This window comes from Trachypithecus francoisi, unplaced genomic scaffold, assembly GCF_009764315.1.
Source record: "Trachypithecus francoisi isolate TF-2019V2 unplaced genomic scaffold, Tfra_2.0 Lachesis_group5, whole genome shotgun sequence".
In the NCBI taxonomy this organism is placed as follows: Eukaryota; Metazoa; Chordata; class Mammalia; order Primates; family Cercopithecidae; genus Trachypithecus; species Trachypithecus francoisi.
The window spans coordinates 133,063,248-133,090,629 of NW_022681470.1; the positions used below are offsets into that span (position 1 = coordinate 133,063,248).

At 52.3% G+C, this 27,382-nt stretch overlaps 1 protein-coding gene across 1 annotated transcript in view; it reads right to left on the reverse strand.

The window, feature by feature from the left end:
* Positions 1-27,382, reverse strand: part of MYO9B (myosin IXB) — a 133,221-nt gene that overhangs the window by 19,377 nt on the left and 86,462 nt on the right. The window contains 11 exon segments of the mRNA XM_033199749.1: positions 822-1,138; positions 2,663-2,785; positions 5,314-5,424; positions 7,171-7,251; positions 8,772-8,894; positions 9,889-9,928; positions 12,683-12,796; positions 17,898-17,976; positions 20,946-21,150; positions 21,428-21,569; positions 23,809-23,930. Of these exon segments, the coding sequence (XP_033055640.1) occupies positions 822-1,138; positions 2,663-2,785; positions 5,314-5,424; positions 7,171-7,251; positions 8,772-8,894; positions 9,889-9,928; positions 12,683-12,796; positions 17,898-17,976; positions 20,946-21,150; positions 21,428-21,569; positions 23,809-23,930 (1,457 nt within the window).

Sequence of the window (27,382 nt, forward strand, 5' to 3'; positions counted from 1 at the left end):
TTAGAGATCGTGTCTGACTCTGTCACTCAGGCTGGAGTGCAGTGGTGTGATCATAGCTCACCGCAGCCGCCACATCCCAGACCCAGGTGATCCTCCCGCCTCAGCTTCCTGAATAGCTGGGGCTGCAGGTGTGCATCACCACACCTAGCTAACTCTTTAATTTTGTGTAGAGATGGCATCTTGCTATGTTGGCCAGGCTGGTCTGATACTCCTGGGCTCAAGCGATCCTCCCACCTAAGCCTCCCAAAGTGTTGGGATTACAGGCATGAGCCATTGCACCTGGCCTAGGAGGCTTGTTTGCACATGTGGGTATGGACTGCTCTGGGAGCTGGGATGTGACCTGTGGCAGAGCTGGGTCTGTGTGGGCAGGGGAGAGGTGCACAGGGTGCCTAGGTCAGGGAGAGGCTGGGCTTGTAGCTGTGGGTGCTGGGATGGGAGCTGCTGATATCCTGCTGGGGGGTTCTCTGTGCCTGGTGGATGCCCCAGCTCCATGTTGAGTGTTGGGCTGGTCCAGGCGGCCCCCCCAACCCTGAATCCAGGTGTTTCCTGACCGATCCAGGTATAGGGGAGTCCCTGGGCAGAGAATGGGCGCAGCCAATGGCAAAGCAGAGCTTTGTCCCTGAGTGCTGCCTGCCAGCCTCAGAGCCCTTCTCTGTAGCCCATGTGTGTCCAGGCATCTGGTTTCCCACCAACCCTTCCCTGTGTCCAGAATGACATCCCCTTAGTGCCACAGGCCAGATGGTATATCATGGGCAGCAATTTGGTGAGTGACCCTTTTGGCTTCTGGAATATTCTGGGGAGCGTGGCCTGGCTCTGCTCACCTCTTGCGCTGCAGGTGCCCCCGGCAGAGGCTCTGCAGGCGGATGATGCTCTGTTTCCGGCGCCGGTAGAGCTTCCGCTGCCAGTAGCCCCTCCATGCGGCCTGGAGGTACACGGCGGCCTGCGTCCTCTCCAGAGCCCTCCGGACCCGGTAGGACCGCCAGCAGGCCTGGATGGTGATGGCGGCCCGCTTCATCTGCAGGAAGTGCCGATGCTCCAGCACCATCCGAAACCAGCTCTGCAGCAGCAGGATTTTCCGCACCACCTCCCGGTGTAGCGTCTCCTGCAGGGCTTGCCGCTCCGTCTCCTTCAGGAAGACCTGGTGAGCACGGGGTCAGGTGGGGTCAGCTGTGCTGCCCCTGACACCACCTCTGTGCCCGGGAGGTCTGCATAGCGCACTCCAGAGTGAGACCCAGGCTGGTGTGCTGACCAATCAGGGCTTTATTTATTTATTTATTTATTATTTTTTTTGAGATGGAGTCTCACTCTGTTGCCCAGGCTGGATGGAGTGCAGTGGCGCCATCTCAGCTCACTGCAACCTCCGCCTACCGGGTTCAGGTGATTCTCCTGTGTCAGCCTCCCGAGTAGCTGGGACTACAGGTGCCCATCACCAGGCCTGGCTAATTTTTGTATTTTTAGTAGAGACAGGGTTTCACCATGTTGGCCAGGCTGGTCTCGAGCTCCCAACCTCAATTGATCTGCCCACCCTGGCCTCCCAAAAATGCTGGGATTACAGGCATGAGCTATTGCACCTAGGTGTGGCTCTATTTTTTTTTTTGAGATGGAGTCTCACAGGCTGGAGTGCAGTGGTGCAATCTCAGCTCACTACAACCTCCGCCTCCCGGGTTCAAGCGATTCTCCTGCCTCAGCCTCCTGAGTTGCTGGGACTACAGGTGTATGCCTGTAATGAAAATCTGTCTCTACTAAAAATACAAAAATTAGTCAGGCATGGTGGCGGGCACCTGTAATCCCAGCTGCACGGAGGCTGAAGCAGGAGAATCACTTGAACCTGGGAGGTGGAGGTTGCAGTGAGCTGAGATCGCACCACCAGTCTGGGTGACAGAGTGAGACTCTGTCTCAAAAATAAAAACAAGAAAGAAAAAGAAATGAGGTCTCACTTGGTCACCCAGGCTGAAGTGCAGTGGTGCAATCACAGCTCACTGCAGTCTCAAACTTCTGCCACAGCCTGCCAAGCAGTTGGGACCACAGGTGCATGCCATCACGCTTGGCTAATTTTTAAATACTGTATAAAGACGGGGTCCTGCTACGTTTCCCAGGCTAGTCTCGAACTCCTGGGCTCAAGGGATCCTCCCACCTCAGCCTTTCAAGTAGCTGGGACTCTGGGCGCGTGCCACCTCGCTTGGCTGGAAGGGAATTTTTTTACACCGGGTGAGGCCTTCGGGGGACTGACCTTGGCACTTGTTAAACAAGGGTGGCTGAATAATGCCCCCATAGCAAGAGGCAAACACATGCCCAGAGATGGGAGATGATCTCTGAAAGGGAGGACAATTGCAGGCCGCCTCCCGCCTGATACTGTAAAGGGGATGGACCAGCTCCTAAATCCTGCCAGTTAGCACGATCGTCCCTTTCCTACCTGTGACACAGCAATAAACAGGTGATGCAGAGACTGGAGTCTCTGCGCCCCGCTGAAGAGCAGCAGGTGGGGCTCAGCCAGGGCGGCCCCTATCCCTTAGGTGCAGTATTCTGCTGGGTCCCTAGAAATGCATTTCCTAGACAGAGCCCTGTATGTTTCAGAGAGTGGCCCTGGGGGCCTGGGAAGACACGGTGTGTGGTGGAAGGCAGGGTGTGGGTTTGTAGTGTCCCGAGGGTCAGGAGCACTGACCTTGGTCTTCCCGATCTGGTAGTTCCTCTTGTCTACCTTCATCTTCTCCAGGAGGGTGGAGATGACCTCCCTGCAGGGCTGGGCATCCTTGGGCAGGAGCACCTGGAACTGCTCGGTGAAATCCTACATTATTTGGGCAGAGAAAGGAGAATCTGGGTGAGTGCTGCGGCCAGCGATGAGGAGACGGGGATCTGGTGACCCCGGTTAAGGTGAAATTGGGTTTGACAGGAATGGTAATGACAAAGCTGAAATTTCAGGCTTTCAGAAATAGCCTGGGCTGGGCATGGTGGCTCACGCCTATAATCTCAGCACTTTGGGAAGCTGAGGTGGGTGGATCACCTGAGGTCAGGAGTTCAAGATCAGCCTGGCCAACATGGCGAAACCCCATCTCTACTTAGCTGAGCATGGTGGTGCACACCTGTAGTCCCAGCTACTTGGGAGGCTGAGGCAGGAGAATCACCTGAACCTGGGAAGCTGAGGTTGCAGTGAGCCAAGATCACATCGTTGCAATCCTCCTGCCTCAGTCTCCCCGGAAGCTGGGAGTACAGGTACTTAGTCCTGTAGCCACCATGCCCGGCTAATTAAAAAAAAATTTTTGTAGGGACAGGGTTTCACCATGTTGCCCGGGCTTGTCTCAAACTCCTGAGCTCAACCTATGAGACCAGCCTGGCCAACATGGCAAAACCCTGAATCCACCAAAAATTAGCCAGGCATGGTGGCAGGCACCGGTAGTCCCATGTACTGGGGAGGAGGAGGCAGGAGAATCACTTGAACACGGGAGGCAGAAGTTGCAGGGAGCCGAGACGCCACTGCACTCCAGCCTGGGCGACAGAGTGAGGCTCTGCCTAAAAAGAAAAAAAGAAATGGGTTCTTAGCTGGGTGCAGTGGTGCCTGGGTCATGTGACCCAAAGTGCTAGGATTGCAGGCTAAGCCACCGCGCCTGGTCAACAGTCTGTAATCTTAAGAAAGACCACTGCAGATACAAGGTCCTAGGTCTTTGAGACGGTCGAGGTGCCCGGGAGCCAGGGCCACCCTTGTAATAGAGCTTACAGTCTAGGACTTGTGAGGGAGTTAGATCACAGCTGGAGGAACATGTTTTTTTTTTTTTTGAGACAGTTTCGCTCTGTTTCCCAGGCTGGAGTGCAGTGGTACAAACATGGCTCACTGTCGACCTCCCAGACTCCAGCAATCCTCCTGCCTCAGCCCCACAAGTAGCTGGAAGTACACTGCATGCCAGCACGCCTGGCTTCTGTATTTTTGTGTGGAGATGGGGTTTCACCATGTTGCCTGGACTGATTTTGAGCTCCTGAGCTCAAGCAATCTGCCTGCCTTGCCCTCCCAAAGTGCTAATTACAGGCGTGAGCCACCGCACTGGGCCTCTAGTTTTTTTTGAGACGGGGTCTTGCTCTGTCATCCAGGCTGGAGTGCACTGGCTCAGTCATAGCTCACTGTAGCCTCAAACTCCTTGGGTTGAAGTGATCTTCTCACCTTAGCCTCCCGAGTAGCTGGGACCACAGGTGCACACCACCTTGTCTGGCTAATATATATATTTTTTTGAGGAGGAGTTTTGCTCTTGTTGACCAGGCTACAGTGCAATGGTGCGATCTCAGCTTATTGCAGCCTTCAACTTCTGGGTTCAAGAGATTCTCCTGCCTCAGCCTCCCAAGTAGCTGGGATTACAGGTGTGCCCCACTGTGCCTGGCCTTTTTTTTTTTTTGGTATTTTTAGTAGAGATGGGATTTCACCATGTTGATAGGGCTGGTAATGAACTCCTGATCTCAAGTGATCCACCCACCTTGGCCTCCCAAAATGCTGGAATTACAGGCGTGAGCAACTGCACCTGGCTAATTTTTAAATTTTTTGCAGAGGCAGGGTCTCTCCCGGTTGTCCAGGCTGGCTTCAAAACTCCTAGGCTCAAGTGATCCTCCTGCCTTGGCCTCCCAAAGTGTTGGGATTATAGGTATGTGCCACTGCACCTGCCCGGAACATTTCTTTTTAGTAAAGTATTATTTCAAATATTTAAGGGTCAAGTATTGGTAAAACACACCAGCATTCCTGCATTTTTTATAATTTTGCCTTTCTTATCCGCATAGGGTTAGAAAGACATTATTTCTATTCAATGGATGAGAAAAGAGGCACATTATATTATTCTAGTCCCTGGGGCTATGAAGGGAAAGCATGAAAGGGAACCAGGCACTGTCACCTCTGGCTTTGGGCTCAGGGTGACACAGGTACCAGCTCTTGGCATGAGGCAGAGGTTTCCTTTTTTTTTTTTTTTTGAGATAGTCTTGCTCTGTTGCCTAGGCTGGAGTGCAGTGGCTCAATCTCGGCTCACTGCAACCTCCGCCTGCTGGGTTCAAGGGATCCTTCTGCCTCAGTAGCTAGGAGTACAGGCAGCTGCTGCCACACCTGGCTAATTTTTGTATTTTTAGTAGAGATGGGGTTTCATCATGTTGGTCAGGCTGGTCTTGAACTCCTGACCTCAGGTGATCCGCTCGCTTCGGCCTCCCAAGGTGTTGGGATTACAGGCATGAGCCACTGCGACTGGCCAGCCTGCTGGGTTTACGTTCCAGCAAGGAGCTCTCTTTGGAAGAGGGCGATTGCCTTTGCCATGAAACAGGTGTGTCCAGGTATGTGTGCTTGTGGCCTACCTGGAATGTGTACTTGGCACTGTACCCCGACCTCCGGATGCGCACGGTCTCCAGCATACCGGTGTAGCGCAGCTGCTGCAGAACTAGCTCGTCGTCAAAGCACAACTCTTTCTGAAATGGGAATGTGAGAGATCAGGCAGGTGGCCTTGACTGGACAGGATGCCCAAGGCTGTCAGTGGCTCAGGCCTGAGAACTCTGAGATTAGGGCACTTTGCCATGTGACCACTGCCCCTTGGGATCCCTAACACAGACTTGGTCAGGGTGCACATGTAGGTGCTGGCTAGCCGACCTGGGAGTGTTCTATGGCACAGCAACCAGGAGCGCCTGGACAAGGGGTCCTTCCTTGCTCCAGACACTCCTTCTGGAATGAGGCCAAGATGGGAGGATCAGTTGAGGCCAGGAGTTTGAGACCAGCCTGGACAACATAGTGAGACCCCATCTCTAGTCATTTAAATTTATTAAAAAAAAAAAAAAGAAAAAAGAAAAAAAAAGAACCTAAATGCAAATGTGTCCTGGGCTTGTTCTCCATGGCAGGCACCGGGGTAAGTGCTGGGGATTTGGTGGAGAGGAGAGCTCGGTCTGGGGGCAGGAGCCACACACAGGTGATAGAACAGGCAGGGAGCAGCTGGGTGGAGGCCCAGAGGAGGAGGAAGAAGCCAAGGGGCTGATGGGGACACAGGGAGATGCTTCCTGCTAGGGGAGAGAAGAGGCTGGAAATGCGGCTGCGTCAGTGGGCTTTAAGCCTGGAGCTCAGGTGTCTGGACTTCACCCTGGTGAGCAGTGAGGGATAAGGCATGGTGTTGCTATAAAGACAAACGGTGCTGGGTGCGGTAGCTTACACTTGTAATCCCAGCACTTTGGGAGGCTGAGATGGGTGGATCACTTGAAGTCAGGAGTTCAAGACCAGCCTGGCCAACATGGTGAAACCCCATCTCTACTAAAAATACAAAAATTAGCTGAGCATGGTGGGCACCTGTAATCCCAGCTACGTGGGAGGGTGAGGCAGGAGAATGGCTTGAACCTGGGAGGTCGAGGCTGCAGTGAGCCGAGATCGCACCACTGCACTCCAGCCTGGGTGACAGAGAAAGAATCTGTCTCAAAAACAAACAAACAAAACCGAAAAAAAAAAAAAAGGCAAACAGGAAAGAATGGGTAGGGTTGTCATGACTGGGGGTGGATGTCGAGGCCAGGGATGCTGCCTGACACCCTCCAGTGCACAGAATGGCTCTTATCATAGAGAACCATCTGCTGGCACAGCCCACGAGCAGAGATGGTGCACGATGGAGCATCTCCCCAGGTACAGTTGGTGGGAGGTTCCTGCCTGGCTGTGTGCTCACATTTGTCTGGGAGCCCACACCCCTGCTCAGTCCCTGGCAAAGTCCCCGAGCTGTCTTCCTAGGGACGGAATGGACCTCTGGGGTAAAGGAAGCCTGTGTCAGTGCTGAGCCTGACGCCCCCACTGGTGCTTCCACCAGGGCTCCGAGGGTCTCTCTAGACCCTTGCAATGTGAGCAGCGGGCTATGTGTGCCTCTAAGACTCTGCTATGTAACCTCAGCTCTTGCCTTTTGGTACACTCCTTGCACTGGCTACTCTTTGGAATGTATCTGAAGAGCACCCCTGACTTGTCGCTCCCTAATCAAACCTTCTCTGGGCTTCTCCATGTTCTAGATGATGTCCCTACTCTTGAATGGCCACTTGGGCCATCCTCACTGCTAACCCTCCATCCCCAGCTGCCTCTGGATGGACTGCTGCCATGTCCCCCATACTGCGTGGAGGCTGGGGCTGGATTCAGGGACACCGACACCCCTAAGAGTCTGGCATGGGCCTTCTTCTCCCAAACACCTTAGAGAAACTCACCTTTTCAGCATTGGAACGGATGCAGCGGATAAAGAAGGGCTCTGCCTTCCCCAGCGCCTCCAAGAGCTTGTTAAGGGATGTCTGTTAACGGAAAGAGAGAGCATTTGGGTTGAGTTAGGGACCCTGGCAGCTGCTGTTCTGTGGGAGGAGACCTGGGATGCTTTAGCATCAGTGTGGGGTGGATGGGGTCTGCACAGATGTGGGTCCCTGGCGGTGGGACACAAGAGGTTCCAGCTGGACGTTCTGACCCGAGCCTGCGCTATCCCTGGAAATCCTCAAGGGAGCTATGCGGTCCCCATGGTTCCAGGGCCACCAATGCTTGTCTTTGCCTCAGGTGGAAGGCTGGGGCAGGGGAGGACCAGACACTTTCTGGAGATTTGAAACATGTGTCAGCCTCTGAAGGGACCATGGATGTAGTGTTTTTCTTTTTTTTGAGACGGAGTCTTGCTCTTGCTGCCCAGGCTGGAGCGCAATGGCGTGATCTTGGCTCACTGCAACCTCTGCCTCCCAGGTCCAAGCAATTCTCCTGCCTCAGCCTCCCAAGGAGCTGAGATTACAGGTGCCCACCACACCTGGCTAATTTTGTTTTGTTTTTTTTTTTTTTTGAGACGGAGTCTTGCTCTGTCACCCAGGCTGGAGTGCAGTGGCGTGATCTTGGCTCACTGCAAGCTCCACCTCCCGGGTTCACACCATTCTCCTGCCTCAGCCTCCCGAGTAGCTGGGACTACAGGCGCCCGCCACTACGCCCAGCTAATTTTTTTGCATTTTTAGTAGAGACGGGGTTTCACCATGTTAGCCAGGATGGTCTCCATCTTCTGACCTCGTGATCCACCCGCCTCGGCCTCCCAAAGTGCTGGGATTACAGGCGTGAGCCACCGCGCCTGGCGAATTTTTGTATTTTTAGTAGAGACGGGCTGTGCTCAGTGTCGGGTGAAGCTACACAAGCGTGAGGCTGAGCTGAGCACTGCCCCCCTGCCTCTCCTGCTGCACCCACCTGGAACTGGGCGCTTGATGCTTGGCGCCGCCCCCCGCCTCTCCTGCTGCACCCACCTGGAACTGCGCACTGATGCTTGGCACCGCCCCCCGCCTCTCCTGCTGCACCCACCTGGAACTGCGCACTGATGCTTGGCACCGCCCCCCGCCTCTCCTGCTGCACCCACCTGGAACTGGGCGCTTGATGCTTGGCACCGCCCCCCGCCTCTCCTGCTGCACCCACCTGGAACTGGGCGCTGATGCTTGGCACCGCCCCCCGCCTCTCCTGCTGCACGCACCTGGAACTGGGCGCTGATGCTTGGCACCGCCCCCCGCCTCTCCTGCTGCACCCACCTGGAACTGGGCGCTGATGCTTGGCACCGCCCCCCGCCTCTCCTGCTGCACGCACCTGGAACTGGGCGCTGATGCTTGGCACCGCCCCCCGCCTCTCCTGCTGCACCCACCTGGAACTGGGCGCTGATGCTTGGCACCGCCCCCCGCCTCTCCTGCTGCACCCACCTGGAACTGCGCGCTGATGCTTGGCATTGCCCCCCGCCTCTCCTGCTGCACCCACCTGGAACTGCGCGCTGATGCTTGGCACCGCCCCCCGCCTCTCCTGCTGCACCCACCTGGAACTGGGCGCTGATGCTCGGTGGCTTTTTCTTCTTGTGCAGGTGCAGCAGGGACTTGGTGGTGCGGTCGTGCAGGGTCATGCTGATGATGAGTTTCAGGGACTTGGAGTCCAGCAGGTTCTAGGACAGACACATGGGGTCCGGCCTGCCCTCCCACCGCCCACACGGGCACGGGAAGGCATCACAGCGTCCCCAGAGCCAGAGCAGAACAGTGTCCCCACAGCGAGTGCCCAGGCGGCAGCTCTTAGATTTGGTCTCGGGACCACGCTGTTGGAGAGGGCCCAGTGGAACGAGGTGGGCTACACCTTGTACACAGCGCTGGTTCCAGCAGGGCTGATGGCAGCCTCTTTCACAGCCTGAGTGGCTGCCCCATTTCCCCTTCCTCTGGGTTAGAGAGGAAGCCAGTGCTACTGAACCTGGCCGACCCTCTCCTCTGCACAGCTCCTACAGTTTACGTTACTTGAGTCAAGAAGGGCCAGGTCCTTTCTGTGCCATCCGTATGAGCTCATCGGACAGGCCACCCTCATGTGTCAGCCAGTTCTGTCAGCTGACAAGAGGAATTAGCCCTCTCCCATCTGCCAACTAGACTGCAAGGCTAGTCTTACTCTTTTTGCAAATTTCCTAAATTGCTGCACTTGTACGTGGAAACGAGACAGAGCGCTTGGGAGGTGCTCTGTGCCATCTGGAAGTGGCCCTGTAGCCAGGGACTGAAGATGGGGCTGTTATACGGAAGGGTCCCATTACCTTGGGGCAGGATGAGCTCTATGGTGCTATGAACCCACTAGAGCTCCCCGTGGGACTAGGCTGAGGCCAGACTTCAGCTGCGCTTATGCCCCTGGCTTCCTCCCTCACCCCTTCTCTCTGCTTTCTCCTGTAAGCCCCCCTCCATAAGCCGCTGTGTGTGCAAATATCCCCATCTCAGACCCTGCTTCTGGGAAACCCATAAAGAGCCAGCTCCAAATCATCTCAACACAAGAACATTTTTTTTCTTGGAGGGAGGGGGAGATAGTGGGAAGAAGGAGGTAATGAAGCTGCAGAAGTGAAAGCTCTCAAGATGGGCAGAGAAGCAAGATATCTTGGAACGTGTCGCGCGGGGTGTGTGTTTTTTTTTTACCTTTGGAATGATCTGCTTTTGTTTGATACCTTTACTTTTCCTGTCAAAATATTAAAAATGGTTTTGTGAACAAAAGGAACACAGCGTCGGGATTTGGGTTAGTTCAGCAAGCCACGCCTGGCGGGTTAGACTGAGACAGAGAGAGACCGGAGAGAGTGAGAAGGCACAAGTGCAACAAGGCCGCCGCCGCCTCTCCACACTGCACACCGTGGCATGCCTCAGCCACTGTCTGTGGACACCAGTTTCCCTGGGATGGCGGCAGCCGGACTCTGCTGGTGGCTGCCCCAAGGCTGAGAAAAGCATTTGGTCTGGGGGCCATTCAGATGTCCGACAAGTAGGAGGGCTGGCTAGGAATCTACAGGGTGGGAGGTGCATCCAACGGGGCTCGCTATGGAGGAACTGACATATCCCCAAATCACGGCAGGATGCCCTGAGTGGGGCAGAGGAAGCCTGAGCAGTCCTGGTGGAGACCAGGTGACCAGGCTGTCTTTGCCATGTGCTGGTAGACACCAAGCCGGCCCAGAGGCCCTTCTGGAACCCTCTGCTGGCAGGGCAGGGACTTGCCTTGCAAAATAACCAAAATGGGGCCTGGGTGGGAGCTCCTTACAGGATCATGCTGGTGGGAAAGAAGAAAACCAAAACTGGTCAGGCACGGTGGCTCACACCTGTAATTCCAGAACTTTGGGGGGCTGAGATGAGTGGATCACTTGAGGTCAGGAGTTCAAGATCAGCCTGGCCAACATGGTGAAACCCTGTCTCTACTAAAAATGCAAAAATTAGCCAGGCGTGGTGGCGGACGCCTGTAATCCCAGCTACTCAAGAGGCTGAGGCAGGAGAATCGCTTGAACCCAGGAGGCGGAGGTTGCAGTGAGCCGAGATCGTGCCACTGCACTCCAGCCTGGGTGACAGAGCAAGACTCTGTCTTAAAACCCCCCACAAAACCCAAAGCTGCTCTTTTGGCCGAGGTAAGGAAGCGGGCAGCTCCTGTGTTCTCAGACACCTTATGAAATCTTGCAGACCAAGGGGAAAATAAATAAATAAATATATTTATTTATTCAAAAGGCCTGGTGCCTTTTGAAGACCGGCTAAGGAGATGACAGCTTGCACATCTGTGAGATGCCTAGCCGTTCGCAGTTGCATTCAGTTTCACCTGAATCCCTGTAGGGTAAAATAAGGCAGAACAAGAACAAAAGTTTGAGGCTGCGGTGGGCGGATCACTTGAGGTCAGAGTTCGAGACCAGTCTGGCCAACATGGTGAAATCCCATCTCTACTAAAAACACACACAAAATTAGCCGGGTGTGGTGGTGCACACCTGTAATCCCAGCTACTTGGGAGGCTGAGGCAGGAGAATCGCTTGAACCCGGGAGGTGGAGGTTGCAATGAGCCAAGATTGAGCCACTGCATGCCAGCCTGGGTGACAGTGAGACTCTGCCTCAAAAAAAAGGAACAAAATTTGAAACAGGCTCCTGCTGGGTACGGTGGCTCATGCCTGTAATAATCCCAGTGCTTTGGGAGGCTAAGGCAGGAGGATTGCTTGATCCCAGGAGTTTGAGACCAGCCTGGCAGCCTAGGCTATAACATAGCAAGATTCCACCTCTACAAACAGTAAAATTAGACAGGTGTGGTAGTGCACGCCTGTATTTCCAGCTACACTGGAGGTTGAGGCAGGAGAATTGCTTGAGCCCAGGAGGTCGAAGCTGCCGTGAGCAGTGATTGTGTCACTGCTGTACTCTAGCCCGGGCAACAGAATGAGACCCCCATCTCTTAAAAAAGAAAAAAAAAAAAGGGCCAGGGACGGTGGCTCATGCCTGTAATCCCAGCACTTTGGGAGGACGAGACAGGCAGATCACCTGAGGTCAGGAGTTCAAGACCAGCCTGGCCAACATGGTGAAGCCCCATCTCTACTAAAAATACAAAAAATTAGCCAGGCATGGTGGCGGGTGTCAGTAATCCCAGCTACTCGGGAGGCTGAGGCAGGAGAATCACTTGAACCCGGGAGGCAGAGGGTGCAGTGCGCCGAGATCGTACCATTGCACTCCAGCCTGGGCAACAAGAGTGAAACTCTGTCTCAAAAAAAAAAAAGAAACAAAGAAAAAAAGAAACTGGCTTCCATTGGCTCCCATGCAGGTGCAAGCTTTGCTCTCAGCCAGCCCACACCCCAATGGCCACTAAAAGGCGGGATGTGGTGACCGCAGGTGGATGTCCGTCAGCTGAGGCTGCTGCCTGCCTGGTGCTGGATCAGCGTAATGGAAGCATGAGTCATTACCCCATTTGGAGGCCGAAAGCATAGAATACTCAGGTCCCACAGTGTGCTAACAGTTGGGATCCCAACCCGGTTTATGCACCTTCTGGGCTCTCTCGACTGGCTTATGTGGCCACCTGCAGAGAGCAGGGCCATCCTCTCAGGAAATTGCATGCCCTGCTGCAGACGGCTTCTCTGCAAACTCACAGTGGCAAAGGCGGGAGCAAGCTTTGCTCTGCAAGCCAGACAGGCACAGGGAGGAGACGGAGGATGGCACATTTGCGGGTGGAAAATTAGATGCCTCAAAGAAGGAGTGCTCCTGGGAATCTGCCCCGTGTGCTGGGAAGCTGGCCGTGCCTGGGCCACAGTGCAGACAGCGGCCAGGGGTGTTATTGATTGGCATTTAGTGATGGCTGGGGGGTGAGCTACGAGACAGCACTGTGGTTTTAGTGGCCGATGCAAATTAGGAAGACTGCAGGCCCCGCTGGGGTCGTGGGAGTAGGGGGAGGCGGTTGTTGCACTTGTAAGCAGGGTCTTGGTGGGGGACTCACAGGATGAAGGCGCGGGGTTTCTGGAGCCGACTGAGGGACTGGAGAAGCCTACGGGGGTCCTCGCCCTGCCAGGGCAATCCTTTGATGCTCTTGATCATTTGGTTATGCAAATCGCTGAGGGGAGGGTGGGGAGGGCGCAGTGACAGAAAGAAGATGGAGTTAGAAGCATGCCTGCCCCGTTGGGGTTCCCAGAGCCATTGGGACCGTCCCCAGGCCACTGAAGCCAAAACATGCAGCTGGGGAAAGACACTGTGCTCAATGCTGCCACTCTCTTTTGCCAGAAATCGGGACTGGGTCAGGCTCCCCAAGACCTGGAGTGGGGCGGGGCTTTGAGGTAAATTGGACTTGGCCACACGGATCACTGATCCTTTTCAATATATCATTTCCAGCTGGGCACCGTGGCTCACGCCTGTAATCCCATCAACTTTGTGAGGCTGAGATGGGTGGATCACCTGAGGTCAGGAGTTTGAGACCAGCCTGGCCAACATGGCGAAACCCCGTCTCTGCTAAAAATACAAAAAGTTAGCGGGGCATGGTGGAGGGCACCTGTAATCCTAGCTACATGGGAGGCTGAGGCAGGAGAATTACTTGAACCCAGGAGGCAGAGGTTGCAGTGAGCTGAGATAGCGCCATTGCACTCCAGCCTGGGAGACAGAGCAACACTCTGTCTTAAAAAAAAAAAGAAAAAAAAATTATTTTCATCTGATCATTCCACTTCATTTGATCCTTTTCATCTGGATCACTGAGAAAGTTCTCATATTTAAGAAACTTTGGGGATATTTATTTACTTGTTGAGACGGAGTCTCGCTCTTTCTCCCAGGCTGGAGTGCAATGGCGCAATCTCGGCTCACTGCAACCTCTGCCTCCTGGGTTCAAGTGATTCTCCTGCCTCAGCCTCCTAAATAGCTAGGATTACAGGCGTGCACCACCATGCCCGGCTAATTTTTGTATTTTTAGTAGAAATGGGGTTTCATCATGTTAGTCAGGGAGGTCTTGAACTCCTAACCTTGTGATCCGCCCACCTCAGCCTTCCAAAGTGCTGGGATTACAGGTGTGAGCCACTGCATCCAGCCGGGGATATTTATTTAGTTTCAAATTTATTTTTATTTTATTTTATTGAGACAGAGTCTCACTCTGTTGCCCAGGCTGGAGTGCAGTGGTGCAATCTCAGCTCACTGCAACCTCCACTTTCCAGGTTCAAGCGATTCTCCTGTCTCAGCCTCCTGAGTATCTGGGATTACAGACATGCATCACCCCGCCCAGCCTATTTATTTTTAAAATTCCATGACAGGCTGGGCATGGCTCATACCTGTAATCCCAGCACTTTCGGAGGCTGAGTGGGGCAGATCACCTGAGGTAGGGAGTTCAAGACCAGCCTGGCCAACATGGTGAAACCCTGTCTCTACTAAAAACACAAAAATTAGCCAGGCATGATGGCGCATGCCTGTAGTCCCAGTCACTCCGGAGGCTGACGCATGACAATCACTTGAACCTGGGAGGCAGAGGTTGCATTGAGCCGAGATTACGCCACTGCACTCCAGCCTGGGTAACAGAGTGAGACTCTGTCTCAAAAAAAAAAAAAAAAAAAGGCAGTTAGGGGCAACTCAGAAAAAGACCCTAGGGAGGGTCTCTGTGGAAGGAGCAAATTAGTCTCTCTCTATGATTTTGTGGCCAGATGTCAAACTCCTTGTTGGCTTCATTAAGGCCTTTGGAGGAATTAATTTGAATACAAGAGCCACAGGTTGAGCACGGCAACTGGGGTGGTACCATCTCCATCAGGGGACATTTGCCAATGTCTGCAGACATTTGTGGTTGTCATGACTTGGGGGTGGGGGTGCTCTCCTGGCATCTGGTGGGTGGAGGCCAGGGATGCTGCTCAACACCCTATAGTCCACAGGATGAGTGCCCACCCCAGAGAACGATCTGGCACAGTGCTGAGGTTGAGAAACCCTAGTTTTTTTTTTTTTTTTTTTTTTTTAATAGAGTCTTGCTATGTTGCCCAGGCTGGAATGCAGTGGTGCGATCTTGGCTCACTGCAAATCCTGCCTCCCAGGTTCAAGTGATTCTCCTGCCTCAGCCTCCCGAGTAGCTAGGATTACAGGCGCATACCACGCCTGGCTAATTTTTATATTTTTAGTAGACACAGGGTTTCACCATGTTGGCCAGGGTGGTCTTGAACTGCCGACCTCAAATGACCTGCCCACATAGGTCTCCCCCAAGTGCTGGGATTACAGGGGTGAGCAACCGTGCCCGGCCAGAGAAACCCTAGTTTAAGGGGATAATTACCCTCAAAGCACTCAACCTTACTCGCTTCATTTTGTTTGATGGCTGTGGGCTTAGGCTTGAGCATGCACGCTGGAGGTGCAAACTTTGGCACTGATAACGCGTGTGAATTAGAATGCCTTAGAAATGAAAATTGGATGCTTTCAAACTAAATATTTGTGAGGAATGTCTAAATGACAAATGTTTTTGACAGAACTTCTAGAAATGAGGATCTGGTTTTTCTTTTTTTTTTTTTTTGAATTCCTTACTCCAGACATTTTATTTATTTTTCTTGTAGAGGTGGGGTCTTGTTATGTTGCCCAAGCTGGTTTCAAACTCTTGGCCTCAAGGGATCCTCCCGCCTTGGCCTCCCAAAGTGCTGGGATTACAGGTGCGTGCTACCGCGTCCTGCTGGCAGTCGTTCAAAGCACATGTTTTAGCTCTGGGCAGGTGGCCTGGAAGGACCCGACCCCAGCCCCTGTGCTCCATGCACCATGCCAAGTGTCCACATGGCCCCACTTACCTGTTTTCCCCAGCCCTCCAGGGAGGCAGAGCAAAGGCAACAGAGGGGTCGCCTGTCACCTCTATATGTGAGTGGCCTTCATACCCAGGGTGGTCAGTGCAGCGGCCACAGCTTGGAATGAGGTCCATGACTTTGGCCCACCCTTAGCCCTGCCGACCCGGCTAAATCTGCAAATCTGGCAGGAGTGGCCCCTGCGGGCCGTGGCATTCCCTGAATGGCCAGTCCTCTCTGTCTGTGTCCTGGACGCAGCACTGAGCGCCTGGGGAAGATGGCTCCCCTCGGTGCCTTGCTGGCCTCGGGATCAAAGGCCCTTTCTGCACTTACTTCTTGCTTTCATATAAAGCAATGATGTCCTCAAAAGCGTTAATATCGAACTCCTCAGAGCCGTCAAATGAGAAATCTAGCATTGAGCAGCTGAAAGGGAGAATCTGTATAAACTTAACATGCTCCTGGGGCGGGACCCGCAGCCCTGTGGCCAGGCCCTGGGGAGATGGATGCTGCTTGTACTACCGCAGGTCAGAAGTTATTTTGTCTTTGACGAAAGGGAGGCAAAGAAAAAAACAAACAAGGACTGGGTGTAGTGGCTCATGCCTATAATTCCATCACTTTGGGAGGCTGAGGTGGGAGGATGCCTTGAGGCCAGGAGTTCGAGACTAGCCTGAGCAACATAATCAGACTCCGTCTTTATAAAAGGAAAAATTAGCCAGGCGTGGTGGCCTGTGCCTGTTGTCCCAGCTACTTGGGAGGCTGAGGCGGGGGGATTGCTTGAGCCCAGGAGGTCGAGGCTGCAGTGAGCTGTGATTACACCACTGCACTCCAGCCTGGTCTCAAGCAAAACAAAACAAAACAAACAAAACAAAATGCAACCCACATAACAAAATAGAAGGAAGCTTTCTAGCTCTTGGGAACTTGGGGGACCAAACAAACAAACAAACAAACAAACATAATAGAGGAATGCATTCTCCTTTCTTGCGTCCCATTTTGGGTGAAAAAGGTGATTCCTAAAACTTTTATTTATTTATTTATTTTGAGACAGAGTCTTGCTCTGTCACCCAAGCTGGAGTGCAGTGGTGCGATCTCGGCTCACTGCAACCTCCATCTCCCGCATTCAAGCAACTCTCCTGCCTCAGCCTCCCGTGTAGCCAGGACTACAGGTGCCTGCCACCATGCCCAGCTAATTTTTATATTTTTAGTAGAGACGAGGTTTCACCATGTTGGCCAGGCTGGTCTCGAACGCCTGACCTCAATGATCTGCTCGCCTTGGCCTCCTAAAGTGCTGGAATTACAGGCGTGCACCATCAAGTCTGGCCAGCCTGCTCACTTTTCTACCCTGGTGCTGTCACATGCTTGGGTGCATGCAGGGCCCTTGGGGTCATTGCTAGGGTCCACAAAAGACCCCGCGTCATCTCATATGCAACATCAAAGTGTATGTGTTTCTGACTGTGAATGAAGTAACTTGGCAGAACAACTTTTGGGCCACCCCAGGCAGGACGAGGGAAGAACTCTCCAATCAATCAAGCCCGTCTCTCCGCACCACCAGCGATACTTAGGCTTCACCTCCCCGTGCCCACCCTAGGCCATAAAATGGATCCTTTGTAAACTGAGTCTCCTCCCATCTCCCTAAAGCGCATGATGCACCAAGGCGTGCTATTCTGTGTCCAGAAAAGCAGCCACCAAATGCTGCTTGGTTCTGGGTCTTTCTGGTTCAAAAGGCAGCTCAGTGACTTACTCAGAGCAACCCTGACCAGCACTTTGGGAGGCCGAGGCAGGTGGATCACCTGAAGTCAGGAGTTCAAGACCAGCCTGACCAACGTGGAGAAACTCTGTCTCTACTAAAAACACAAAATTAGGGCGCGGTAGCTCACGCCTGTAATCCCAGCACTTTGGGAGGCCGAGGTGGGTGGATCACGAGGTCAGGAGATTGAGACCATCCTGGCCAACAGGGTGAAACCTCATCTCTACTAAAAAAAAAATACAAAAAAAAAAAAATATTAGCCGGGCATGGTGGCAGGTGCCTGTAGTCACAGCTACTAGGGAGGCCGAGGCAGGAGAATGGCGTGAATCTGGGAGGCAGAGCTTGCAGTCATCAGAGATTGCGCCACCGCACTCCAGCCTGGGCAACAGAGCAAGACTCTGTCTCACAAACAAACAAACAAACAAAAAAACAAAATTCGCTGGGCATCATGCAGCGTGCCTGTAATCCCAGCTACTCGGGAGGCTGAGGCAGGAGAATCGGTTGAACCTGGGAGGTGGAGGTTGCAGTGAGCCGAGAGCGCGCCATTGTACTCCAGCCTAGGCAACAAGAGCAAAACTCTGTCTCAAAAAAAAAATAAAAAAAGAAAAAAAAGAATGTAGCATTCCCTAAGTTGTCTGAAACAATGCTGCTGCCATCTAATGATCTCAGTGTGGGCAAATCAGGGTCTTGCTCACCGGTAAAGTTTTTCTGAAGGGGTGCTGGCTCCTCTTGGCAGCTCTTCCGGGTGACTCTGGGCACCAGGGCTGCTCATACCTGCTGGAGACAGAGTGGACAGTAGTTGGGATGGCCTCCTGTGGAGGCTGCAATTATTTTAACCCATTTTATTTATTTATTTATTTATTTGAGATGGAGTCTTGCTCTGTTACCCAGTCTGGAGCACAGTGGCATGATCTTGGCCCACTGCAACTTCTGGCTCCTGAGTTCAAGTGATTCTCCTGCCTCAGCCTCCTGAATAGCTAGGACTAGAGGCCACTGTGCCCAGCTAATTTTTGTATTTCCAATAGAGACAGGGTTTCACCATGTTGGCCAGGTTGGTCTTGAACTCTTGACCTCAGGTGATCTGCCCACCTTGGCCTCCCAAAATCCTGGGATTATAGGCATGAGCCTCTGTGACACACCCCCCATATATATATATATTTTTAATTGTTTACCAACAGGGTCTTGCTGCATTGCCTAGCCCGAGTGCAGTGGTGCGATCATGGCTCATGTAACCTCCAACTCCTGGGCTCAAGCAATCCTCCTGCCTCAGCCTCCCAAGTAGCTGGGGCTAGAGGCACATGCTGACACACATGACGAAGTTTCAACTTTTCTGAAGAGATGGGGTCTCACTATGTGGCCCAGGCTGGTCTCAAATAGCTGGCCTCAAGCAAGCTGCCTTGGCCTCCTAAAGTGCTAGGACTACCGCTGTGCACCATTGTACCCGGACAGTTTGACCCATCTTATTATTTATTTATTTATTTACTTACTTTTTGAGACAGAGTCTTGCACTGTCGCCCGAGCTGGAGTGCAGTGGCATGATCTCGGCTCACTGCAACCTCTGTCTCCCAGGTTTAAGTGATTCTCCTGCCTCAGCCTCCTGAATAGCTGGGATTACAGGCACCTGCCATCACGCCTGGCTAATTTTTTGTATTTTTAGTAGAGACGGGTTTCACTGTTGGCCAGGCTGGTCTCAACTGTCTGACCTAGTGGTCTACCCACCTCGCAAAAGTGCTGGGATTACAGTGTGAGCCACTGCGTCCAGCCTATTTATTTTTTGAGACGGAGTCTTGCTCTGTCATCCAGGCTGGAGTGCACTGGCATGATCTTGGCTCACTACAACCTCCGCCTCCTGGGTTCAAGCGATTCTCCTACCTCAGCCTCCCTGTGGTAGCTGGGACCACAGGCATGCACTATCATGCCTGGCTAATATTTGCATTTTTAGTACAGATGGGGTTTCACCATGTTGGTCAGGCTGGTCTTGAACTCCTGACCTCAAGCGATCGTCTGCATCAGCCTCCCAATGTGCTGGGATTTCAGGCGTGAGCCACTGCGCCTGGCAGACTGATCTTAAAAAGCAGCTCATCGGCCAGGCGCAGTGGCTCACGCCTGAAATCTCAGCACTTTGGGAGGCTGAGGCGGCCAGATCACGAGGTCAGGAGATCAAGACCATCCCGGCTAAAACAGTGAAACCCCATCTCTACTAAAAATATAAAAAAATTAGCCGGGTGTGGTGGCAGGCGCCTGTAGTCCCAGCTACTCTGGAGGCTGAGGCAGGAGAATGGCATGAACCTGGGAGGCGGAGCTTGCAGTGAGCCAAGATTGCGCCACTGCACTCCAGCCTGGGCAACAGAGTGAGACTCCGTCTCTACACACACACACACACAAAAAGCAGCTCATCACTCAAATTTGGGCAAAGTCGGGCTAACTGTGAAGTTCTGGATCCCCAAAACAGAGCACTGTCTATTTCCTATTTCTCATGAAAGCTTCATCCTTCCTCCTTTTCATCAAGCCCCTTCCGGAGACAGAAGCCACAGCTGATAACTGAAACTGAAGCTGAGGACGGAAAGTCGGAGCCCTTAGACCCGGGTGAGCCACTCAACCATGCAGGCCTCAGGTTGCTTGGGAAAAATGAGGACATAGCTTTCTGCCATCCTTCTATCAGCAACTCTATAGGGCTGACCCAAGTCTTGAGTGGATCAGGCACACCCCCTGCTTCAAACCATCTCTGTCTAGGACAGGGGAACAGAAATGTCCCTTTGAGGCTGAGTTCCCAGTAGAGAATGTTCAGATAAGAGAAGAGGCTGAGGCCGGGCGCAGTGGCTCACACCTGTAATCCCAGCACTTCATGAGTCAGAGGCAGGCGGATCATTTGAGGTCAGGAGTTCGAGACCAGGCTGGCCAACATGGCGAAACCCCATCTCTACTAAAAATACAAAAATTAGCCTGGTGCAGTCGCCTGTAGTCCCAGCTACTTGGAAACCTGAAGCAGGAGAATCACTTGAACCCAAGAGGCGGAGGTTGCAGTGAGCCAAGATTGTGTCATTACACTAGTGCCTAGGCCAGAGAGAGAGCGACCTGTCTCTTAAAAAACAAAAAAAGAGCGAGAGAGAGAGAGAGAAAGAAGAGGGAGAGCACTAGGAAGAGCTACATTATCACAATCAGCAAACTCCCAGGGCCAGCGGATCAGGAGGCATCATTAGCAAAGGAGAGGCCCGATGGAGCTGCTGAGAGCACGCCCTGAGGTCAAATTACACTCGCAGGTCGAGTTTCTGTTCAGGGTGATGGGAACACTGCAGGTAGACAGGTGGAGTTCGCACAACATAATGAATGTACTAAATGCCAATGAACTGTTCACTTTAAGATGAACGGCCGGGCGCGGTGGCTCAAGCCTGTAATCCCAGCACTTTGGGAGGCCGAGACGGGCGGATCACGAGGTCAGGAGATCGAGACCATCCTGGCTAACACGGTGAAACCCCGTCTCTACTAAAAATACAAAAACTAGCCGGGCGAGGTGGCGGGCGCCTGTAGTCCCAGCTACTCAGGAGGCTGAGGCAGGAGAATGGCGTAAACCTGGGAGACGGAGCTTGCAGTGAGCTGAGATCCGGCCACTGCACTCCAGTCCGGGCGACAGAGCGAGACTCCGCCTCAAAAAAAAAAAAAAAAAAAAAAAAAAAAAAGATGAACTCAGGATGTGCCCCCCTCTCGATAGTGACGCTTGTGTGGGCTCACGCCCCAGCTCCCACCTGCAGCCTTTTCGGCCCTCTCGGCCCGCAGGCGTCCGGCCTCCCGAAGCACAGCCATGGCCCGGATAGCGGCCCGGAGCACGGCCCAGCGGAACACGGCCACAGGGTCCATGCCAATGAGCTCCCGCACATAGGAGCTGTCACTGCCCCGCAGCAGGGCCACGATGTCTGGCCGCATGTAGTCCATGTTCTTCTCCCGGAAGTCCTGGTGGGGGATGGATGTGGGCGGTCACTCGGGGATAGTCACCAGTGCCTACCAAAGACCCGGGGCTGGCGCAGGAAGGGCTGGTGATGGGGTAGGGTCCATCCTAAGCGTAAATGGCAGTTCTTGAGCTATGGAGTCTTGGGCATTGGAGCCGGGGATTCGCGGTGGGTTCTGAGCACCCTGGAACCTCGCCCACAGGAGGATCCTCCCACTTGGAATTCTGGGCTGACTGTGGCTTCCCTCAGGCTTCTGCCAACGGTGATGGGCAGACACCTACCTTGATCTGATATTTCACCTTCCCTGCAAAGTGCTGGATGATGAAGGCTGGCTCCATGACCGGGGTGCCCAGGAAGTACTTATTGTCCTCATGCTGCTGTTTGAACTTGGCCAGCAGGGTCTGGCTCGTGGCGTGGGGGAAGCTGGGAACAGAACACGGAACCTTTGCAGCCATGAACGGCGGCTGATTTACCTACTGTGTATTTTACCTTGCAGACCCCTGGTGCACGAGATGGGTGGGTGCATGGGGTGGGCAGAGCAGTGAACTGGCACAAGGCTCTGTGAGCAAAGGGGTGGGTGAAGGAGCGAAGAAAAGAAGGAATGACAGTGAGCCTGCCTGCCTCATGCCGAACATGCTGGCGGAGGGCTGGGACACTGCTATCTGCATGCGCCTGCCTGCCTCATGCTGAACACGCTGGCGGAGGGCTGGGACTCTGCTCTCTGCGTCAGCACGCACAGCTGCAGCCTGGTACAAGGAGGCTGAGGGTGAAGTGACGCTCTCAAGGCTTCAGGATTTTTAAAACAAAAACATATTTTTTCCTTTGGAGACAGGGTCTCACTCTGTTGCCCAGGCTGGAGTATAGTGGTACGATCACAGCTCACTGTGGCCTTGACTTCCTGGGCTCAAGGGATCTTCCTGCCTCAGCTTCCTGAGTAGCTGGGACTATAGTACAATGTTTTTCTTTTTTTTAAGAGAAGGGGTCTTGCTATGTTACCCAGGCTTGAACTCCTGGCCTCAAGCAATCCTCCTGCCTCAGCCTCCCAAAGGACTAGGATTACAGGCGTGAGCCACCGTGCCCAGCCAGGGCTGCAGAATTAACATTGAGTAGCTCAGTGCCTGAGTGTGGGTGGCTCACTCTCTTTGTCCCCACATGGCTGTTTTCTAGGGGGTTTGGAGAGAGGTCGCTGACCAGGCTTGGTGGCATCTGCAAAGTCTGTCCCCTGGGAGGTCTGGATCTGTTACCCATCATAGGCAGCTCCTAAAAATAATCCTGGGCCCGAGTGACTTCTGGTCTTGGAGCCATTTGTACCTGAATGCCATAGCTTGGACAGGGGGTCCTTCTCCTGCACCACAGTTGGAAGGAGAGGCTGGGAGAGAAGGATGAAGCAGGGCTCTGTTGTGCTCCGGGGAGGGGGAGCTTGTGGGGGCAGAATAAGGGACTCCTTGTACCTGACTACTTCTACCTCCCAGGAAGGAAATGATGTTGTTGGTTTGGCAAACGCTGCCTGAGCCTGGCCCCACTTTTGAAAATAGAGGCAGCAGAATGCCTGTATTTTCATCGGGGGCTCTGTGTTAACGGGGCCAAGGAGGGGAGAGTCTGTAGCTACGAAACGTATCATTTCCAGGACTGTAAACAGGGTATGGAGTGTGAGGCATCTGCCTTGAGTGTCCCCCAAAACCCTCAGTCATTGAGATAGGTAATATTTTAGCACACTATTTCAGAAAATCTAAATCAATGTGCAAAAAGAAACAAAAAATTCCATGATGAGCAAAAATAGCAAGATTTTAAATAAAGAGACCTGAGCCTGCTGGGCTAGGCCCTGCCTCACGGGCTTCCCCTGATCTGGCCCTGGGAGTTTCCTGGTTGTGATGACGTAGCTCCTCCTACTGTCGTCTCTACTATTTTTTTTTTTTTTTTTAATTTTTAGAGTTGGGGTCTTGCTCTGTTGCCCAGGCTAGAATGCAATGGTGCAATCACAACTCACTGTAGTCTTGACTCTCTGGGCTCAAGTGATCCTCCTGCCTCAGCCTCCTGAGTAGCTAGGGTCACAGGTATGCCCCACCATGCCCGGCCCCAGTCTCTATTTTCTAGATACAGGTCCATAATCCTTTGCTGAAAACTCCTGGCGGATGTGCCTCAAGTGTACAAATTAATCACATGTGTTGATGTTTTCACAGTGAGGTGTGTGTGCATTTTGCACACACAAGCTTGGGTTTTGTGGTCACGTGAAACTGAATAGACACAAGTTCTCAGGACAAGGCCTGGTGTGGCGGCACACGCCTGTAACCCCAGTACTCTGGGATGCCGAGGCGGGAAGATCCCTTGAGCTCAAGAGTTCGAGACCAGCCTGGACAACATGAGGAAACCCTGTTGCTACAAAGAAATAGAAAAATTAGCCGGGCATGGTGGTGTGACCCTGTAGTCGCAACTACTGGAGAGGCTCACGTCGGGGGATCACTTGAGCCCAGGAGGTGGAGGCTGCAGTGAGCTATGATTGCACCACTACACTCCAGCCTGGGTGACAGAGTGAGACCCTGTCTCAAAAATAAAAAGGAGTTTTTGGGAAAGTCTGGATTTGGGGTAAGGCTCTGGGGGCTGCAGAACCCGACCCAGTGCCCATGTGTAGATGTGCCGGGACGGATGGGGTGTGGACACTCACTTGCTCTCCTCGTCCAGCAGGTAGAAGAGGCCCGTGGGCTTCTTGCTGATGAGATGGATGCAGCCAACATTGTCTGTGTAGCCGATGTTGTGCCACGTGATCCCCTCGCCCTGATATTCCTCCTGCAGGGGTGGTGTGGGGTCAGTAAGTTTCTTATCTCCCAGATATATAATATCTACATAACATGTATTGCATACAGGTCGAGTATCCCTAATCTGAAAATCTGAAATGTTTCAAAATCGGAAGCCTTTTAAATTGATGCGTGGCTTAAAATGAACTCTAATAGAGCAGGGCACGGTGGCTCACGCCTGTAATCCCAGCACTTTGGGAGGCCAAGGTGGGTTGATCACCTGAGGTCAGGAGCTTGAGAACAGCTTGACCAACAGAGTGAAATCCCATGTCTACTAAAGACACAAAATTAGCCAGGCACAGTGGCACACGCCTGTAATCCTAGCTACTAAGGAGGTTGAGGCAGGAGAATCGCTTGAACCTGGGAGGTGGAGGTTGCAGTGAGCCAAGATTGCGCCATTGGTCCTATTCCAGCCTGGGCAACAAGAACAAGACTCTGTCTCAAAAAAAAAAAAAAAAAAAAGCCGGGCGCGGTGGCTTAAGCCTGTAATCCCAGCACTTTGGGAGGCCGAGACGGGCGGATCACAAGGTCAGGAGATCGAGACCATCCTGGCTAACACCGTGAAACCTCGTCTTTACTAAAAAAATACAAAAAACTAGCCGGGCGAGGTGGCGGGCGCCTGTAGTCCCAGCTACTCAGGAGGCTGAGGCAGGAGAATGGCATAAACTTGGGAGGCGGAGCTTATAGTGAGCTGAGATCCGCCCACTGCACTCCAGCCTGGGCAACAGAGCGAGACTCCATCTCACAAAAAAAAAAAAAGCTCTAATACACTTAATTTAATACTATATATCCAAAATGTGATCATGTTAACATGTAACTGACATAAAAAGTAACTGAGAGGCCGAGGTGGGAGGATCGCTTGAGGCCAGGAGCTCAAGACCAGCCTGGACAACATAGCAAGATCTTGTCTGTGCAAAAAATAAAATACAGGCCGGGTGCGGTGGCTCATGCCTGTAATCCCAGCACTTTGGGAGGCCGAGGCGGGCAGATCACGAGGTCAGGAGATTGAGACCATTCTGGCTAACACGGTGAAACCCCGTCTCTACTAAAAATACAAAAAAAAAAACTAGCCAGGCATAGTGGCGGGCACCTGTAGTCCCAGCTACTCGGGAGGCTGAGGTAGGAGAACGGCGTGAACCCAGGAGGCAGAGCTTGCAGTGAGCCGAGATTGCACCACCACATACCAGCCTGGGCGACTGAGCAAGACTCCATCTCAAAGAAAAAGAAAAAATAAATAAAAATAAAATATAAAACATAAAAAAAACCCAGCCAGGTGTAGTGGCACATACCAGTAGTCCTAGGTACTTGGGAGGCTGAGGCAGGAGGATGGCTTCAGCCCAGGAATTTGAGACCAGCCTGGGCAATATAGCAAGACTCCATCTCCAAAAAAAAAAAAAAATCCAAAACTTTTGGACTGCCAATGTTATGTGATGCTCAAAGACTATGCTCATTGAAGCATTTCAGATTTTGGGTTTTCAGATTTGGGATGTTCAACCAGTAGGGATGTTCAACCAGTAAGTATAACACAAATATTGAAAAATCTGAAAAAATCCCAAACTTGAGACACTTCTGGTCCCAAGCAGTTTGGATAAGGGATCCCCACACGCTAGGAACATATTTGTGTTTCAACAGGCATGTTTACATGTAAATGTATCTGCATGCATGTATTCTTTGCAGCACTACGCACAATAGCAGAGAAATGGAAGTAACCTAAATGCCCATTAATGGATCAAGAAAATGTGGTGCATATACATCAAGGAATACTACCCAGCCATAAAAAAGGAAAGAGATCATGTCCTTTTCAGGAACATGGATGGAGCTGGAGGCCATTATCCTTAGCACACTAACGCAGGAACAGAAAACCAAATACTGCATGTTCTTGTTTATAAGAGGGAACCAAATGATGAGAACACATGGACACATAGAGGGGAACAACACACACTGGGGCCTACTGGGGGTGGAGGGTGGGAGGAGGGAGAGGATCAGGAAAAATAACTAATGGGTACTAGGCTTAATATCTGGGTGATGAAATAATCTGTGCAACAAACCCCCATGACACAAATTCACCTACATAACAAACCTGCACATGTACTCCTGAACTTAAAAGTGAAAAAAAATACATAAATATATCAATAACAAAATGCCTATGAGTACATCAATATGAATACATTAATAGTTATATAAGCTTACTAGATGAATGATTGTAAACAGGAAACAAAAATGCACATTCTCAAATACTGACCACAGCTTGGTGCTTTAAATATCACACTTAAGGGCTGGGCATGGTGGCTCATGTCTGTAATCCCAGCACTTTGAGAGGCTGAGGAGGGCAGATCACCTGAGGTCAGGAATTCAAGACCAGCCTGGCCAACATGGTAAAAACCTGTCTCTACTAAAAATACAAAAATTAGCCAGGTGTGGTGGCGCATGCCTGTGATCCCAGCTACTGGAAAGGCTGAGGCAGGAGAATTGCTAGAACCTGGGAGGTGGAGATCGCATTGAACTGAGATTGCACCATTGCACTCCAGCCTGGGTGACAGGGCAAGACTCTGTCTCCAAAAAAAAAAAAAAAAAAAAAAAAATCACATTTTAAATCATCTAGAGGTTGGCAAACTTTCTCTGTAACGGGCCAGATAGCACCTTATGAACCAGATACTGTCTGCTGCAACTAACAGTTGTGATGTGAAAATAGCCACAGATGATAATGTAAACCAATGCTAATAAAACTTTATTTATAAAGACAATTTGTGGGACTGGATTTGACCCATAGGCTGTGGTTTGCTGGCCCCTGCTCCAGAGCTATGTTGTCCAACAGGAATCTTCACATTTTCTTTTTTTCTTTTAAGAGATAGGGTCTCACAGTGTTGCCTACACTGGAGAGCAGTGGTGCAATCATAGCTCACGGTAGCCTCAAACTCCTGGGTTCGAGTGATCCACCTGCCTCAGCCTCCCCAGTAGCTAGGACTACAGGCATGTGCCACTATGCCTGGTTAATAAAAAAATTTTTTGGCCGGGCACAGTGGCTCACGCCTGTAATCCCAGCACGTTGGGAGGCCGAGGCGGGCGAATCACAGGGTCAGAAGATTGAGACCATCCTGGCGAACACGGTGAAACCCCGTCTCTACTAAAAAAATATAAAAAAATTAGCCGGGCGAGATGGCGGGCGCCTGTAGTCCCAGCTACTCGGGAGGCTGAGGCGAGAGAATGGCGTCAACCCGGGAGGCGGAGCTTGCAGTGAGCTGAGATCCGGCCACTGCACTCCAGCCTGGGCGACAGAGCGAGACTCCGTCTCAACAAAAAAAAAAAAAAAAAAAAAACAAAAATTAGCCAAACGTGGTGGCGGGTGCCCGTAGTCCCAGCTACTCAGGAGGCTGAGGCAGGACAATGGCGTGAACCCGGGAGGCGGAGCTTGCAGTGAGCCGAATTTGCGCCACTGCACTCCAG